The sequence below is a fragment of the Eptesicus fuscus genome, chromosome 12 (genome assembly GCF_027574615.1).
Source record: "Eptesicus fuscus isolate TK198812 chromosome 12, DD_ASM_mEF_20220401, whole genome shotgun sequence".
NCBI classification, from domain to species: domain Eukaryota; kingdom Metazoa; phylum Chordata; class Mammalia; order Chiroptera; family Vespertilionidae; genus Eptesicus; species Eptesicus fuscus.
In genome coordinates this window covers 33,346,315-33,364,318 of record NC_072484.1, presented here as the reverse complement: position 1 = coordinate 33,364,318, position 18,004 = coordinate 33,346,315, and the positions used below count along the sequence as shown (strand labels likewise).

The window sequence follows — 18,004 nt, the reverse complement described above, 5'->3', positions numbered from 1 at the left end:
GACTCAAGGACAAACTCCAGGTGGGGGTGCTGGTGAATGGAAGAGAGAACTGGACATTTTATGTCTGGATTCTAGGAAGATCGAAGAGTCCTAGGGATCAGCCGCCACCAGTGGTGAGGAGCCCCTGGTGCATTTCTTTCCTCACTGGGCCTCCGTTCCCGCATCTGTGACATGGGACTCCACACCCTGCCTGCCTGACTCACAGGGCTCTTGTGAGGTCCTAGCAGCAAGATGGATGTGACACTGTAGAGGGGGAAAGGCATGGGGCATGTCACCAGGTAGGCCCAGCGCTTAACGTGTCACTGTAGCATTCGAAACTTCCAGGTCATCTGTGTTGCTCTCCAGGGTCCTCGTTCAAAATATGAGCTCCCCTGGGCAAGGAGGTAATGGAGTCCACAGATGAGGTCAATAGAGATGTGGTCATATCTTCTTCCTCTTCTGAGCAGTTTTGGGGGCTCCAAGGAGAGACAGGACCCAGGACTGCATGTAGAGAACTGGCCCCCGTTATGCAAAGAGTTCTCTGGGCTTGGCTGAAAGTTGCAGCTCAAGGGAAGATGTTTAATGCAAGAGGGGATAGGTCTGTACAGCCTGGAGAAGCAATTTGCTCCCCACTAAGAAGGGGGTAGGAGGAAGGAGCGGGTAGGTAAGGAAAGAGGGAGGGGAGAAAGGAGGGGGAGGGGCAGGATGGGAGGAAGTGAAGGAGGGGAACCCAGGCGTGCAGCAGAGATTAAACAACCCCGCCTGGGCCATCCAGCTGGCGGGAGAGGACTGGGTGTGGATTTGCCTCGGTTTCCTAAGTGGCTTGAGGCAAGAGCGTCCCCAGAGCAAACAGCTGGCCCACTCAGCCCTCCCGGTGGTCCTGCCTCAGTTTAGGTAGAAGAGTCCGCTGGATATCACCACGTAGCCCTGCAAGGCAGAGAAAACCATGAGCCAAGTCAGAGGCCACACAAGGACCTGTAGGACCCCCAGCTACCCCGTCAGCCTGGCTCTGAGTTCACGCTCTGTCACTCTTGCTGTGTGTCTCTGGGCTCAGTTTTCTACTCTGTCACTAACAGCACCCACCTCAAAAATGCTACTATGAGGATGCTGTGAGACCACGCGGACAGAGCCCTCCATACATGGTCAGCACCATCTCTGTTTTATGATTGGGAGTCCAGACCATTGAGTATCTCCTCCAAATCCAAGTCTCCCAGCAGAGCCAGGCACTCCCCATAGGTCCTCTGCTCTCTACAACGCACTGCAGAAATGTCCTGGAGGCCTGCTGATCATTCATTCATTCACTCATTCGGCAAATCTTCACTGAGCCTTTACTGTGAACCAAGCCCTGTGTCAGGTGCTGGGGGACCCAGCAGACAACAAGCCAGACCAAGTCCCTACCCATCTGTAGCTCTCATGTGGTCCAATATGGTAGCCATTAGCCACATGTGGGTAATTACATTTAAATTAATTAAAATTAAATAAAATGTAAAATTCAGCTCCTCTGTTGTACTGGCCACATTTCAAGTGCCCAAGAGCCACATATGCCCAGTGGCTGATAGTGGCTACTGTGTTGGACAGTGCAGAGTTCCTTCCTTGAAGAAAGTTCTATCGAACAGCGCTGGTCTAGGGACCTTTGACCTAAGATCAGCTGCCAGGATTTGTGGGTCAGCACTGACCATGCTTGTTTAGAGAAACCTTGGGGAAATCCCCACTAGTAGCCCTGGCTCTCTGTGCTCCTTCTTAGGGAGGTGGATCACACAAGTGCCTTCGGATCGTAGTTCTTAAGCAACAAGCATATCCTCTCTGGGGAGGAGGGTGGTGAATAACATACAGATTTTGGGCTTGAGGGACCTTGGCTAAGCTTTCTGTCCTATGCTTGTCTTGTTGAGTAAATTAGGAGGAATATTAAACTTTTATGTCCCAGGTGAAATAGAAAGAAGCTGTGGGATCTCACTCAGGCAGCTGTTTTGATTTAGTTTCACTCTGGGCCCACAATTTCTGATCAAGGAAAGTGATTTTAGAAGGTTCCAGAGTTCCTTCTCCCATCCAGCCTGCAGAGGTTTATGTACAAAGCCAGAAGGAGCCCCTTTGTCATCCTCCCCAGACACCAAAGGGGCTGTAACCACCCAGGGCACAGAATCAAGGGACATTGAAGGCCCCTGATTGTGGCCTGCTATGATATTTGATGAGGACTAAAGGGTGTGTGAAACCCTCCCACCAGTGTCTCTTGACATCCTGGGTTTTCCATCTCATTGCAACTAAGGATTCATGGGGTGGTCGTGGCAGAAGCAGGGGGCACCCCCAGGCCTGGCTGACCTTGAGATCCCACTGTTTGCATTAGCGGGAAGAGAGGGAACGAGGTGATCCCCACGTCTCGAAGCCCAGCCTCCCTCCACAGGCTGAGGAGGCCCCTCTGGTCACAACCACCGTCTCTCACCTGGTGGACAAAGACCTCAGGAGTGACGTAGTGGAGGTTGACCACGTTGGGAAGGGCAACCCCCATGCCCAAGAGAGCTACAGGCAGGAAAAGAGAAACCAAGTTCAGCCGGAAGGCAGTGACAGAGCACTGCCTGGAACCAGGTCTGTGCTGAAGTCCTCATGTTTATACCCACTTGACAGAAGGGAAAATGGAGTCTTAGGAAGGGAAAGGAATTAAGCTAAGATCACACAGCTGCTAAACAGCAGAGCCAAGATGTGCACAGAGGCAGCTGGACTCCAGTGGCCACCCTCTGACCCTCTGAGCCTGGGAGGTGGAAAGGGGCCGGATGGGGCCTGGGATGGGGGTGGACAGGAGGGGTCTAACGGGACCACACGGAGGGGAGGGCAGGGCTCACCATTGAGGTGGTCCAGCAGGGGCTTCTCAAACACGTTGCCCACGAGTGCCTGTATTTGATCCGTCTGCAGCCGCGGAGCCAGGGAAGTGGAGGACCGAGGTCCACCCCAGCAAGGGTCCGGGAGAGATGGACAGGCAGGCCACACATGAACACACCGATGAACGCATAGATGGCAGAGGCACAGGGGGAGGGAGGAGGGCAGGTCACCCTTGTCCTGGCTTCAGGCAGAGCCCAGCTACCCCCAGGGTCGGGTCAGCCTTCTGAGCACTAGGCACCCAGGAGCCACTAGCCTGAGAGGAGGCTGAGAGACCAGCGCCTGACCGACTGACACTCGCTCATGGGGACTGGCTGCCCTGTTGGTGCTGACTGGCAGACAGATGGACTGACCGATCGATAGACCGATGGAGCATATAGACTTGCAGGCCAACGGACAAAGGGATGCATGGTGGCTGCTGGCCCAGCCATGTCACGTGACGGACGGAGCAGCCAACACCATCGGATGCTGGCCTGTCCAGTTTACCCATGGTTTCAGTGGTTCCTGGGCTGACAGGTCATCGACCACCAGGCAGAGTGACAGGTAGGCCAACTGACTGACACTGACCTCACTGAAGAACCAAGGCTGACTGACCGGCTGACCAGCTGACAGGCATCATGGGAAAGACTGTCGATGGGTGGACTCTGACTGACCACTGTCGCCAAGCACCCCAGGAGGAAGCCTGGTTGTGGTAGCACACACAGATGCATGCGTGCACAAGTACACGAACACATGTACCCCTTTCCCAGGCTCATGGCCTGCCCCACTCTGGAGACCCCGGCCCCATACTTACGTCAATGAAGCCCACATTGGAGGAGGCCACAGTGAGCTTGACTTCCCTGAAAGGGAAGCAGGAGGGTTAAGGAAGGGACCTGGTGCCCACGACCCCAGTACCATGACTGCAACATCCAAGGCTCTGTGATGGGTAGTTGTGAGCCCATTGCACAGAGGAACACACTGAGGTTGCTAGGCCCAGGAGGCCTCACTTACCCCAACACAGATGTGGTCCCCTGAAGCTTCACCTTGGACACAGAGAGCTGGAGGCTAAGGTTTACTGCCTGGGTGAGTGGGGAGAGCAGGGTCAAAGGGCACAGGGCCAAGTGAGACCTTTCAGCTGGCCACCAGTGACCCCACCTCCCACCCATGCCCCCACTCATTCAGGTCCCCCACTTCCCTGGCCAGTGGTGAACAATAACCAAAGCAACCAGATGGAATCCCTTCAGAAAGTAGTGGGTGCCATGAAGGCAGAGTGGTGGCATGCAGCGGGCTGATAGGGACCATCTTTCTCAGGGTGGTCCCGAAAGGCCACCTAGAGGAAGGCTACAACATTTAGGCTGAAACCTGAAAGAAGAAAAGCCAGCCCTAGCAAGAGCCAGGGGAAGAGTATCCTAGGCACAGGGTATGGCCCGTGCAAAGGTCCTGAGGCAGAAATATTCTGGAACATTGAAGGAATAACAAGGAGACCAGTGTGGATAGAGCAGAGCAAATGAGGAGCCTGGGGCAGGAAGTGAGGTCTCCCTGACAATCAACGCCCTCCCTGCCAGCCCCACCCAGCCCACCTCACTCACCACATCGAGGGAGAAAAGGGAGTGGAAAGCCGAGTTGGAGGCCGAGGCCAGGACCTCCACTAAGGGCTGCAGCTGCAGTGTAGCATTGTTGGGATGGAGTGTGGCCACGGGCGTGCCACCCAGCCGCACCTTGAGCACCACGGGCATGGGCTCAGGAAACTGACGGGCCACCTGGGGAGCCAGCGGGGAGAGAGAGAGGAGGCCACCTGGCGGCAAAGGCTGGGTGGGCTCTCCACTCATCATTCCTCTGATGCTGATCAAGCCATCATTTGTACATTACTGGTTCTCAGGGGTGGGACCATCCGAGGCCCCTGCCCTCAGGCATGCGGGTCTGATGGGATGATAAGCATAAAGAGAGGCATGGCCTGTGCAGTCTGTGCCAGGAGGGAGGGAAGCTCGGGAGCCATGGAAGCTCCCGGAGCCTCCAGGACAAGACGAGGCGTGGTTTTAAAGATGGGTAAGGAAATGGAAGCAGAAAGAACATGACAAGCAGAGACAGTGCGTGGGCATTCCTCCATAGAGGAGGAAATAGCATGGTGTCTGAGCAGGAGGGGCCATGCCTGAGATGGAGGGGGTGCAGCTGAACCCCACTTGGGATAGATAGGAGCCAGCAGAGATCCCACAGCCTAGAGAGTCCCCCATCCCAATCCTGAGTCTTGACTCCCAAAATGACCAGAAATGTTACCAACCTCGGGGATGATCTGGCCCAGCACAGAGGTGGTCAGCAGGTTGTCATCCGACTTCTGAAATCAGTCCCCCACGCATGACAGCTTTTAGGGTGGCAGCTCCCCAAGCCATGACTTGCCTCCCCTCAACCCTCATTTAAACCTTCTAACGGCCTCCCTCTGGCCCCAAAGCTCCAGCCACCTCACCCACCCATGCTTTGGCCTCTGTGGGGGGTCTCCCCAGGCTGGACCACAGGGGCACACCTACCCCACATGCCCCAGACAGCAGGTTGACCCTCACCAGCTCTCCTGTGATGTCCATGTTGAGGGAACCAGCCTTCTGCAGCAGCAGGAGGGCAGAGTCAAACAGGTCCTGGGAGAGGCCCACGGTTGCCATGGCACCATTGGTGCCCACGTGCTCTGGCAGCATAAAGCGGGTGGCATTCATGGGCAGGACGATGGGCTTGCCCAGAAGGAAGAGAACAGCCTACGGGGGTGGGGAGAGAAGGAACAAGCAGCGGGGCGTCAGCAGGGAGATGAGAGGGCTCCATCACAGAACCCGGCCTCTGAGATGCCACCCAGCCCAGGATGCCATGTGTCCTGTGCACACCGGGAATGCCATTCCAGACCTTCTCTCCTCAGCTCCCCTGCTCTTTTAGGAATCTTCCAGAACACCAAGGACTCCAGAGGCAACCAGCCTCCTGCTCTGGGATGGCAAGGAGGCACTTACGTTGATATCCAAGGAAATGTAGTCCTTCGTGATGGTGGGTTTATTGACCATGAAGTAGCGAATCTGGGACTCGGGACCCACAGGCTTCAGGCCTGAATGAAACCAGAATGAAGAAGAATAGACGGCACACTTAGTCTAATCTACCCAGAAAACTCAACCACCTGACTACCTTGTTTAGCCAGACCCAGGCCAAGGAACAAAAGCGGTGGGAAAAGGCCCCTGAGTAAGCAAACTTAAGTTGCAAAGTGCACACACCAAGGATTCGGCCACTCACCACCTGTTGATTCTTAGTTTAGACACAATTCTGACAGTTTTAGTGTCCGCTCTCCCAATCAATGGAAGACTGAAGACCCCAGATTAGAAGGAAAGAGACAGATCACACTAGGTACAAACACCCCCTGCTGAAGGCAAGAAGGAGCCACGGAAAAAGAAGAGAGTTCACGTTTACCAAGGTCCAGACATTAGACTTACACTCTCTCGTTCTATCCTCACCACAGCTGTAAGGTTAGGAGGCCATTTCTCACACACGTACACACACACACACACACACACACACACACACACACACACACGTGTGTGCGCACAAAGTTTGGTGAGTTCAGCTGTGTCCAGGATTGTATACCAGGTCCATCCGACTCAGAAGCTACCCTCTCTCCCCCTAATCACACTGCCTCCTACAGGCACTCAAAGGGCACAGTACCGGCCCCAGGGTCGTGTTAGATGCAAACCCCTGTCTCAAAGGCAAAGCAAACCAACTGCCAAGTGCAGCTGCCAATAGTCACCAGCTCTGGACCTCGCAGTCCATGACAGCAGCATGGGAGAAACACCAGAATCCCAGGCAAAGCCATCGGACAGGAGAAAGTGTGCTTCAGATAGGAGCAGCTTCCAAAGAGGCGGGGGCGGGGGCGGGGGAGCGGGGGTTGAAGGGGGCAGGGGGCAGGGGGCGAGGGGTGGACAGAGGAAGCCCTGGATTGTGTGCAGGGCTCCCTGAGAACCTGTCAACAAGGATGCTTTCTTTGATCTGTGTGGAGATGGGTAGGCAGGTGATTGCCAGATAGTTCTTAAACATTGATAAATATTTAAACTGCTAAAAAGAAAATGAGGCTGACCTGCTTTCATAGCTTTTAGTTTCAGATTGTAAGATGAGGTCCTGATGGAGCCTTGTTTAAGGTGAACTGTGGCCACCTTTCTAAGTGGACTGTGCTTTGTGGCTGCCAGCACCTGGGACTTCGTCTGAGGGAGGGGAAGGTGCGGGGTGGTGGGGAAGAGACCAGTGACTGGTGGGAGCTGGTAGACACACGGGGAGGATGTTAGAGGTGTGCTACTCAGTGTCAGGAGCTCCCCAAGGGCGGTGCCTGCTCATTAACAGGCCTCCCCTGTCTGACTGCTCCCCTCCCCAACCAGTGCTCCTGGGACCACCCCCAGTGACCCACTTACACTAAAATCCTCATCTCAGGATCTGTTCCTGGGGGTTTAGCCTAAGACAGGGTCTCCGCTAGTACGCTCCTACTACTCCCTGGTAATGAGGACCCCTGGGAAAACCAGAGGTGGGACAAGCCTCGTGGAAAGTGGAGAGAAGGAGCTGTGACTCCGGACGGTGGTGGCCCCTGAGGGGAAACAGGAGAGGGGCACTTGGGAGCAGAAGAGCTTGAGTTCTGTTGAGCACATGCTGAGTGGGAGGAGCCTGTGGGACCTCCAGGAGGAAATGGAATATAAGGACCTGAGCCCTGAAAGGGGGAGAGATAGAGAGTCCAGCAAAGAATGTGGGAGATGTGGGAGCACAACCAGGGGAGCAGGGGTCTCTGACTCTCCAGACTGGGGAGGAGGCCATTGCAAATTGCATGTACTACCCTACACACACACACACACACACACACACACACACACACACGCATACATGCACTAAACATTCAGACATTCTAGAATTTTTTGAGATTCCCCCCAGATTCCATCAATAATTGTTTAGTCAGCCTGGCCTGTGTGGCTCAGTGGTTGAGCATCGACCTATGAACCAGGAGATCATGGTTCGATTCCCGGTCAGGGCATGTGCCCAGGTTGTGGGCTCAATCCCCTGTAGGGGGCGTGCAATAGGCAGCCGACCAATGATTCTCTCGCATCATTAATATTTCTATCTCTCTTTCCCTCTCCCTTCCTCTATGAAATCAATAAAAATATATTTAAAATAATAAAATAATAATAATAATAATAGTTCAGTCATCCTACAATTGACCTCCCAGCAGTCTACCCTGACCCAGAGGGGGATTTTGATGGGTGATAAGGGCCTCAGAGGGTCTCAGATGTCAGGAGACTCTCAGGTCTTACCAATTAAAGTTCCCAGGTGGACATTGAGGCCCTGCACGAGGTTGGAGACGCTCAGACACATCTGCGACAAGACAGAGGAGCCTGGGTTGGGGCGGCACTCAGGGCTGGAGGAGGCAAGTCGGGAGGATCTAGGGTCCCAGTCTGGAAGTCTCCCCAAACTGGACCCCAAGGCTTGGAATCCCTGCCTTCCTCCCACCACCAGTGGGCATCTTCAGGCACCTCATGTAAGCACCAGAGAGTCAGAGGGGAAGCTGGGGCCCCTGGGTATCGAGGAAAGAACAGGACTGTGGAGTACAGCAGAGGTGGCCAGAGCAGGGCCTGGGCAATGGAGGCAGGGAGCCTGCTGCATAGAGGACCAACTGGTGGAAGGATGCTACCTATGGTGGAGGCAGGCCAGGGAGCCCAGTGTTCTCCTGGGCATAGTGGGCAGCCAGAGAAGCGTATTAAGCTAGGGTCACTGTGATAGAAGGTGAGGCAGGGGAGAGACTGCAAGGCCTGGGGTGGCCACTGTCTGGTCCAGGCTAGAGCTGGTGAGGCTGGCCAGGCATGGCCAGGAGAGGGCCAGGTCAGGCTGTGCCTCCTCCGCCCTCGAACCTCAGTTTTCTCATCTGCAAGATGGGGGGATGGCACACAAAGGGTTAGTTTAGTCTCTACTCCTGCCTCTTAAAGGAGGTGGGGATGGGGTAGGAAGGGGCAGCGATGGAGCACTGGCTCTCTGTCAGCAGTGGGCCCACGTCAGCCACAGGCAGCTCATGACAAGAGCTAGAATAGTAACAGTGACAGCATCACTCACACCGCCCAGACTGTCCCAACTTCTCCATGGATGTTAATGCGCTTAACCCCACAGCCAGCCCCTCTCTCTGCCTTCCAGGTGTGGAATCGGGGGCAGAGGTAGGTTAGGCAACTAAGGATCCTGTGTCCAAGGATCACAGCTGAGGGGAAGAGGAATTCGAACCTCGGCCACATCTGGCTCCAGGCCCATGCCCTTGTCCATCCTCATTTTCACAGCCACGTGGCCCCAAGAGCACTGTCCCCATCCCCCACTCTTGCATGAAATAGGGGCTGGCCCAAGAGAATGAGCCTCCTTCCCCTGCCACCCCCAACCCCACCCTTTTTGGGCTTCCCCATCACTGCCCTGGACACCTCTTTTCTACTCTCATGGGGAAAGTCGAGGAGCCCCCTCAGGGCCTTCTAAAGAAAAAAAAGCAGCAACCATCACAATCCCCCTGTGCCTGCCTCCCCCCTGTACCTGCCTCCCCCCTGTGCCTGCCTCCCCCCTGTGCCTGCCTCCCCCCTGTGCCTGCCTCCCCCCTGTACCTGCCTCCCCCCTGTGCCTGCCTCCCCCCTGTACCTACATCCCCCATTGCCTGCCTCCCCCCTGTGCCTGCCTCCCCCCTGTACCTGCCTCCCCGCTGTACCTGCCTCCCCCCTGTACCTGCCTCCCCCCTGTACCTACATCCCCCATTGCCTGCCTCCCCCCTGTGCCTGTCTCCCCCCTGTACCTACATCCCCCATTGCCTGCCTCCCCCCTGTGCCTGCCTCCCCCCTGTACCTACATCCCCCATTGCCTGCCTCCCCCCTGTACCTGCCTCCCCCCTGTACCTACATCCCCCATTGCCTGCCTCCCCCCTGTGCCTGCCTCCCCCCTGTACCTACATCCCCCATTGCCTGCCTCCCCCCTGTGCCTGCCTCCCCCCTGTACCTACATCCCCCATTGCCTGCCTCCCCCCTGTGCCTGCCTCCCCCTGTACCTACATCCCCCATTGCCTGCCTCCCCCCTGTGCCTGCCTCCCCCCTGTACCTACATCCCCCATTGCCTGCCTCCCCCCTGTGCCTGCCTCCCCCTGTGCCTGCCTCCCCCTGTGCCTGCCTCCCCCCTGTGCCTGCCTCCCCCCCTCCCTGCCTGCCTGCCTCCCCCCTGTGCCTGCCTCCCCCCTGTGCCTGCAATCCCCCCTATGCCTGCCTCCCCCCCGTGCCTGCCTCCCCCCTGTGCCTGCCTCCCCCCTGTGCCTGCCTCCCCCCTGTGCCTGCCTCCCCCCCCCCGTGCCTGCCTCCCCCCTGTGCCTGCCTCCCCCCTGTGCCTGCCTCCCCCTGTGCCTGCCTCCCCCCTGTGCCTGCCTCCCCCCTGTGCCTGCCTCCCCCTGTGCCTGCAATCCCCCTGCATTCACACGCCTGCTGAGGACAGCGATGCTTTCCTTCCCCAGAGACCCGCCAGGAGTCCTTTACCTTGTTGCGCAGGACGGCTTTGATGTGTTTCTGCACCCGGACCAGCAGCGCAGGGGCCGCGCTAAGGGAGAGACACAGACAAGGCCCCTGAGCTCCCGGCCAGTGCGCTTGGGCCTGTCTCCTTTGGCAGAGCCACAGTCCGGGAGCGGAGTCTCTCCCCTCGGTCAGGGGCCAGTGACTCCCACTCCACACCTGCCAGGGGCTGGACACAGTGCTGGCACAAGTGCCCCCAGAGATGAGGAAACTGAGCCTCACAGAAGAGGTCGTTGGTCTCAAGGTTTGGAAGTGGCTCAAGGTTTGAGATGTGAAAATGAGGCTACGTTTGGGGGAGAGAGACAGGGCGTTGGGAAAGCTGGGCCCCGCCATGTCTGTGGCCACCTGGCTCCTGGCCACTCGGAGCCCAGTGAAGGGGGGCTGCCGCCTGCGTGGGCTCCAGTTCTCTGCGGCACGTTTAGAAAGTCCTCTCCTGGCTCTGGGCCCGTCCCCTCTGAGCAATGAGAGATGGGTCTAAGTTAATGTGTCTCCACAGGGATTCCTAGGAAACCTGCTAAAATGTTGCTCCAAGCTGCCGCCCAAATTCACTCAAGTGCCCCTGGGGGAGGTGGAAGAATGGCATCTGTGCTTTTAATGCCATCCACCTCGGGGTTTCCATTTCTGTGAACAGCCACCACCCGGGAGGACTGCAAAGGGATGTTGAGTTCCAAATGGTGATCATGGGACACAAGCATGAATGAATTTATACCCAACTCTTCTCTGGGAAAAAGTCCCTCTGAAATGCTCACCCACCTCAGTGAGCCCTGCCCACATGTGGGAAGGTGTAGGCGTAATGCAGGGGATTCCCAAGCCGTAGGTTAGTCAGCCTGTGGGGGATTGAACTCCACCGTTGGCCAGCTGTGTGATCTGAGGCAAGTCACTTAACTGCTCTGTGCCTCAGTCTGTCATTCTGCAAAATGAGGGCGATACTGGCACCCTCCTGGTGGGATTACTGTGAGACAGAAAGGGCCTGGACCGGACCCAGCACACAGCAGGCGCTCAGGAGGCGGGAGCTGCTGCTAGCTGTAGGTGAGGACAGGTGAGAGCTGGGCAGGAGCCAGTCCCCCTGAGCTTCAGGCTCCCCATCTCTGCAGTCCCTAAAAGAGGCATCAGCCCAGAACCCTTCCAAAAATAGTATGTTTGTGTGCATTGTCACATGGTGCAGGGCCGGGAGGCGGAGGGGACACGGGCAGGGGCTGCATACTCACTGTGTGACCTTGGCAAGTCCTTCCCCCTCTCTGAGGCTCAGTGTGCTCAGCCATAAAACAGGTGTGACACTGGAGATCTCTAGGCCCGTGGTGGCGATTGGATGAAGGCTTGAGCAGGAAGCTCAATAAATGACCGCAGCCCAGGCACCCACCTGTGACTGCCATCGAACACGATGGCGTTGTTGAAGAGTGAGAAGCAGGAGGAGATGCTGACCACGGGGGTCCCGATGGAGCCCTGGTCCACACGGGCATCAGCCAGCAGTACCACGGGCAGGACCAGCTCCAGGGGCTCTGGGACTCTACGGAGATGCCATTCTTGAGCCCCAGCGGCACCGCCCAGCAGAGCCCCCGTTGACCCATGCGAGATCCTGTAAACCCACAGACCAAGCCTGCCTCCCCCCGACTTGATACAGGCAGGACCCCCACTCAGCACAAAATGACCCCACCTGAGTGCCCCAAACTCCACTCAGGGTCACAGACGTTACTCGGGGTCACACCTATACCTAGTGGATAGGTATGAACTCTGGTTCCCCGTAACTCTCACCACAAGACCCTGGGCCAGTCACTCCCCATGCCGAGCCTCAGTTTCCTCTTCTGCAAAAGTGGACATAAGATTGGGGGTACCGATCTCGAGGGCTGTGCTGAGTTCTCCATGAGGTAGTCATGTGAAAACACCCTCCTGCAGCCTGGCCCACAGGAAGCCTAATTAAAATGGTAGTGTCAGGACAGAGGAGTCAGAATACCAGTAAGAGATCTCTCTGAAGGCCCAGCTCGTAGTTTGAAACTTAAATGAATATGCAGTGACTGATGCACAGAAATAATTCTAATAGTTATGTTTATTGAGCACCTCGTATGTGCCTTGCACTGTGAAAGGGAGGCGTCATTTTCATTACAGCAACGAATCCCTTCACTTCAACCCTCGTAGTCTTGCTGTGAAGATTCATCCCATTTTACAGAGGAGAAAACTGAGGGCTGGAAAAGTGAAATGACTCTGATTGTCCCTGAAAATCCTCCTTCCCTGCCCCCCGCTACGAGGAGACTCACTCACCGAAAGACCTTGATAGTAAAATTGGCTGCTGCAAACAAGCGTACCCCAAAATCATCAACGAATTTCAGCTGAAGGCGGAGCACCTGGACGTTCAGAATCTGGACCCTGCAGGGTAGGAGTGGAGGTGACAAGGCAGCTCCCATGAAACCATGGAATGGACTCTGGGGTGGGTACTCTGAGCCATATCCGCATCCACACTGTCGATGTTATAAAGAACGCCTTTGGAAACATGGGGTGAGGGATAGGCAGTGAGTTCTCCGTCTTAGGGGCATGCAAGCCATGGATGGGCAGCCCGGTTGTAAGAAAAGGATGCAGAGAGGACCCTAGCCCTGGACAGGAATTGGGTGAGACGACTTCTCAGGTCTTGGAGGGATTTTAGTGTCTGACTGAGGTCTAGAAAGCTGGGAAGGTGGGGAAAGAAAGACTTCAAGATCCACAGAAGGCAGAACTCCCCCCTATACCATCCCAGTCAACCACTTGGGCTTGGAGCCCTCCAGCAACGGAAAACTCACTCCCTTCAAAGCTGTCTGTTCTGATTGCTCAGCACTTTTCAACTAGCCTAAAATTTCTCTTTTTTTCTAAATGAAAGTCATTTTTTTCCCTGCATAGTAGTGAGGGGCAGGTGATTCAGACACTACAAATGGTATAAATTTTAAAAGTCACATCAAAACTCCACCCTCAGAAACTCTCACTGTTAGCACTTGGGTAACATCCCTCCATCCTTAGGCCACAGGCTGGCCTAGAACCTGAATCTTTTCACTTGACAACCGCCCTAGGTGTGTTCCCACATCTACAAGCAAGGACTCTTAGCATTATATTTATACTAGAGGCCTGGTGCACGAAATTCATGCACGGGGGGGGGGGTGGTGTCCCTCAGCCCAGCTTGCACCCTCTCCAATCTGGGACCCCTCAAGGGATGTCCAACTGCCCATTTGGCCTAAACGGGCAGTCGGACATCCCTCTCACAATCCAGGAGTGCTGGCTCCCAACTGCTCGCCTGCCTGACTTCCTGATTGCCCCTAACTGCTTCTGCCTGCCAGCCTGATCACCCCCTAACCACTCCCCTGCCAGCCTGATTGATGCCTAACTGCTCCTCTGCCAGCCTGATTGCCCCTAACTGCCCTCCCCTGCAGGCCTGGTCCCCCCCAACTGCCCTCCCCTGCAGGCCTGGTCCCCCCCAGCTGCTCCCCCCTGCAGGCCTGGGTCCCCCCGCAACTGCCCTCACCTGCTGGCCATCTTGTGTCCACATGGGGGCAGCCATCTTTGACCACATGGGGGCAACCATCTTGTGTGTTGGAGTGATGGTCAATTTGCATATTACTCTTTTATTAGATAGGCTAGCAGCACACTGTCTGTGGTGTCACCAGAGTACAAATCATGTAGGAATCTTGATTTTGATGTCGTGCCCAGTTCTCCACCATTACCAACCAGCCGTAGGGCCTCAAACAGGGGGTCTCTCCAGCTGCTCTTTTACCCACCCAGTGTTTTAAAGTCTAAAAATGTTTAATTAGTTGCCATCATTCAAAGATTGATAGATTTTATAACTTCCCTTGGGAATCCAAAGATCTGGCAAGAGTGAGTCTGTGCGCCCACATGGATGGGGTCAACTGGCCCAGCCCCTCCCTGTCTCTGTCATTGAGTCTCTCTGCACTACACGGGGGTGTGGAGGTAAAGTAGGCTCAGGCCTGTGCCCTAAATTCAGTGCCTAGCTTTCGGAGGAAGGAGCCAAGAGTCCTGCCAGCTCTGGGGACCCAGTCTTGGCTCCTCGCGGCAGAAATCTACCAATTCAGAGGCACAAGTCCCCTATGTCTCCACCTGGGGCCCATCTCCTAAGTCCCCCTGTGACCACTCACCTAGTGGGTGGGAGTAGCTAGCCTGGTGAGGGAAGCACTCCCTATAGACTAGGAGGCTGGAGCAATCTTCCCAGTGTTCCCGGTGGTGAGAGCACGCACCTGCCAGGTGGGACTGCTCGCCTCGTGGCGGGCGTACCTCATCCGGAGGACGGGAGCACTCACCTGGTGGGCTGGAGCACCTCTCCGCTCCGGTCCAGGAAATGCGGGACAGTGACCTGCAGGGCCTGCTGGAGGGGGCCTTTCCCCATTTCAGACACTGTGAGGCCAGAGCAGGGTGAGGTTAGGCTGCTCTCCGGAGCCACCCAGGGAGACCACAACACCCACCATCTGCCCCGAGGCCTGAGCAGAGAGGCCTCAGAGACTGGAAGGGGAAGGCTTGTCACGGAGTGGGTGGATGGGGGGCCAGCTGCCTCCCCACGAGCCCTCCTCGGGTGGACTTCTCACACCAGGCCCGAAAGGCATGCCTTTCCCCCTCTCTCTGTCTCTCCAGATCCTACTTGTTCTACGCTGCTCCTCAGAAACAATAACAACCTTTGGCCTTTTGCAAGACTCTGATGGGGTCCCACCTCCTCTGGAGCCCCAAACAAAGGGGCCTCCCCATCAAACAGGGGCGGGAAGGTCTGAGGGCTGGAGGCTGAGAACTCTGGAGTCCCTCAGGTTCTGGGTGCAAATCTCAGCTCTGCTACTATCTGTGTGGCTGCTCTGTGCCTCAGTTTCCTTGCCTTTAAGTTTGCAGCGATTATAATGGTACCCATCCCATAGGGTCCTTGTGACGACTCAGCACACAATTAATGGTAGCTCTCCCCGTTGCTGTGTATTTTTTGGGATAGCAGTGGCTGCCATTCTATAGTGCCTCCTTTGTGCCAGGCTGCTCCTCACAGTTCTATGCCATAGGTACTGAATGATGCCCAGTTTACCAAGAGGTGAGGACACCTGGAGAGGAGAAGTCAGATCAGGGCTGAAACACCTGGCGCCCAAGGCCCTGGGCTTCCTCACACCTGTACTGCACCATCAAATGAAGGGTTGAGATGCCCGAACTCCGCTCAGACTCACTGTGGGACCTGGAGAAGTCCCTGGGCCTCTGGGCCTCGGTTTCCCCAGACCCAAGCATAAAGGCAGTGGTCTCTAGGTCCCCAATGCCCCACTCTCCAGTCTGACCCTCTGTGGCCGAGCCGAGACTCACACCCAGGCCTCTGGACCTCCTCTACAATGCGTTCTTGACCTCTAGGGGGTTTGGCAGGAGATGGAGGACCCTGTTAAGAAGCCAGGCGGCCTGGCCGTGGAAAGGTGTGTAGGGCATGGGCCTCCTGCCAGATTTCCGCCCAGAACAGAACAAACACAGGCAGGTGCACCTGGAGGCTCCTGGACAAAGGAGGCTCATATGGGCGAGGTGGAGAAAAGGTGGCCGGCGGAGGGCAGTGGCCTCCTGTCCCCACCCGCAGGCATCCGTGCCTGGGGCCGCGTGCCAGCCACACTGTAACACGGATCACTGACCCCTTTCCTCACCTGCCTATCTGCCCAGATACAAGGTGCTGAAAGGCTGTGTCCGCACCAGGGGACCCTGCTGCTTCCCTGAGCCACTGCCTCACTGCTTCGTGGCCGGGGCCACTGACCGTCCTTCCGACTCTCTGGCCCGAGTCCCTCACCCTGTAGTCTGGCCTCAGGAGAAGCAGCTTCTGATGTCTCACCCCTAACCCAGCTTCAAGACCTCGAAAGCCTCCCAGGGGCAGCTGGGGGGCAGCGTTGGTCCCGCCCTGAGCCTAGGTTTCCTCACTGTGCCTTCCCCAGGGGATGGGGTGGGGTCATAGGACAGAGGCCTAGGTTGGGCCGGGTGAGGGGATAGTTCTCACTGTGAGCTCAGCAGGGATCTAACTCCAGGTGCTCCCCCAGTGCCGTGCTAGACATGCCTTCCCCAGCACGCATGTACACACAGACACCCCCATGCATACTTACGGCGCGCAGCCACACTCACCTCCATGCACCACGGCATTTGCACACATGCCCATGGTTAGGCACCCACCCGACACTCGAGTACATATGTGGATACATCTCCATGAATTTTCAAACTTACACACAGACACACACAAGCAAAAGTTGCCAAACTGACCCACGCCTACCCCACTTAGGCCCGTGAGCACAATCACGCAGCACACTTGCATATGGGGCACGACATACGCCCCACTCATGCATTCACGTAACATTGGTTGAGAAGCGCTGTGTCAGAAACTGGGAGCCAGGGACACCGTGACAGATAAGATCCGGGTCCTCGGGGGCTTTTGAGTTCACAGGTACATGCACACACTTAGAATTGTACATACATGCTGACATGGACCCACTCGCACATGCTCGTGACAGACACACGTGGGACAGCACAGTGGCACATCTCTTACCGTAGCTCAGCATCGCCTTGTTGAGTCTGACCACGGTGCTCGGCAAGGAGGCGTCGACCACGGGCAACAGCAGCGCCAGCAGCAGGCCCAGCCTGCATGCCTGAGCCATGGCAGTCCTTGTCCTGGCCGCTGCCCCCAAAAAATCTGCGGGCTGGGGTGGAGACAAGCATCAGGGAGCTTGTCCAGATCCCACTCCCAGCCAGAGGTCAAAAGCCCTGAATGGTGATCCCAGCCCTACCCCGGGCCCCACGCACAGGCTTGCGTCTCTGCATTGGAAGAATCACCTTCCCCAGCCTGCTTGGTCAGGAACCACGAGGGATCTGGTTTGGAAATGGCCCCTAGGCCCAGAGAAGACATGGCCTTGCCTACAGCCACACAGAAAAATGGGGCTTCTGCAGGACCCAAGCCCTGCCGAGGAGGATGGGGAGACTCACAGATGGGGAGACTGAAGCCCAGGCCACCACCCTGGGGCCCAGGGCTGGGTCACCTGATGCCAGTGTGACAGCCCATTCTAGGGTCCAGCTGTCCAACCCCAGCCAGGGGAGGACCTGGGGTGGCTCCTGTCCCCATCTTGTCCAGGAAGTGGGCCTCTTCACCACCTCTTGCCCCTCCCAACCCCAGCCCAGCCAAGTGGGCAGATCTGTGTCCAATTCGGGGAGAGGAAGCTAGGCGGGAATGAGGGCTGAGTCCCAGTGGGGAGCACTTCCCCAGAGTCCCACAGCAAGAGCAGGGATGGGCCCTTCTGCAGAAGGCGGTTGAAAGTAGTGTCCCCATTGAACAGATGGAGAAGTTGAGGTTCCTCCTTGGAAGAGTGCCAGCCCATCCTGAGTCCTACCTCAGGCAGTTCCTGGGTCAGGTGGACTGCCAGCCCCAGACAAGCCCTCATCTGCCCCGGGCAGGTCTGGAAGCGGCTTTATAGGCTCCCTGGTATGCAAGGCCTACTGGGAAGGGATGTGGGGAGGGACAGGTTTGCTTGTGGTTGCAAGTGTTTTCCCTGCAAACATGGCCTGTGCCAAAGTGTCTTATCCCACTTGGGCAGTGGGGCTGCCACGTAGCCTGCCCTGGATGCCAACCACGGCAAGACCCTGGGTTGGGCAGCTGTGGGGCCTTGAAT

The 18,004-nt window shown here is 56.6% G+C and overlaps 1 protein-coding gene across 1 annotated transcript; it reads right to left on the bottom strand.

Moving 5' to 3' along the window:
• Positions 1–826: 826 nt before the first annotated feature.
• On the bottom strand, positions 827–16,999 carry BPIFB2 (BPI fold containing family B member 2). The gene is made up of 15 exons (XM_008141230.3): positions 16,891–16,999; positions 14,663–14,756; positions 12,648–12,752; positions 11,752–11,898; positions 10,359–10,419; positions 8,133–8,193; positions 5,811–5,902; positions 5,382–5,567; positions 5,105–5,158; positions 4,412–4,586; positions 3,838–3,901; positions 3,641–3,686; positions 2,814–2,877; positions 2,417–2,493; positions 827–906 (listed from the first exon to the last, which is right to left on the bottom strand). Exons 1-15 carry the CDS (start codon positions 16,997–16,999, stop codon positions 865–867), a joined length of 1,377 nt encoding a protein of 458 aa, XP_008139452.2. The 3' UTR covers positions 827–864.
• Between the last annotated feature and the right edge of the window lie 1,005 nt (positions 17,000–18,004).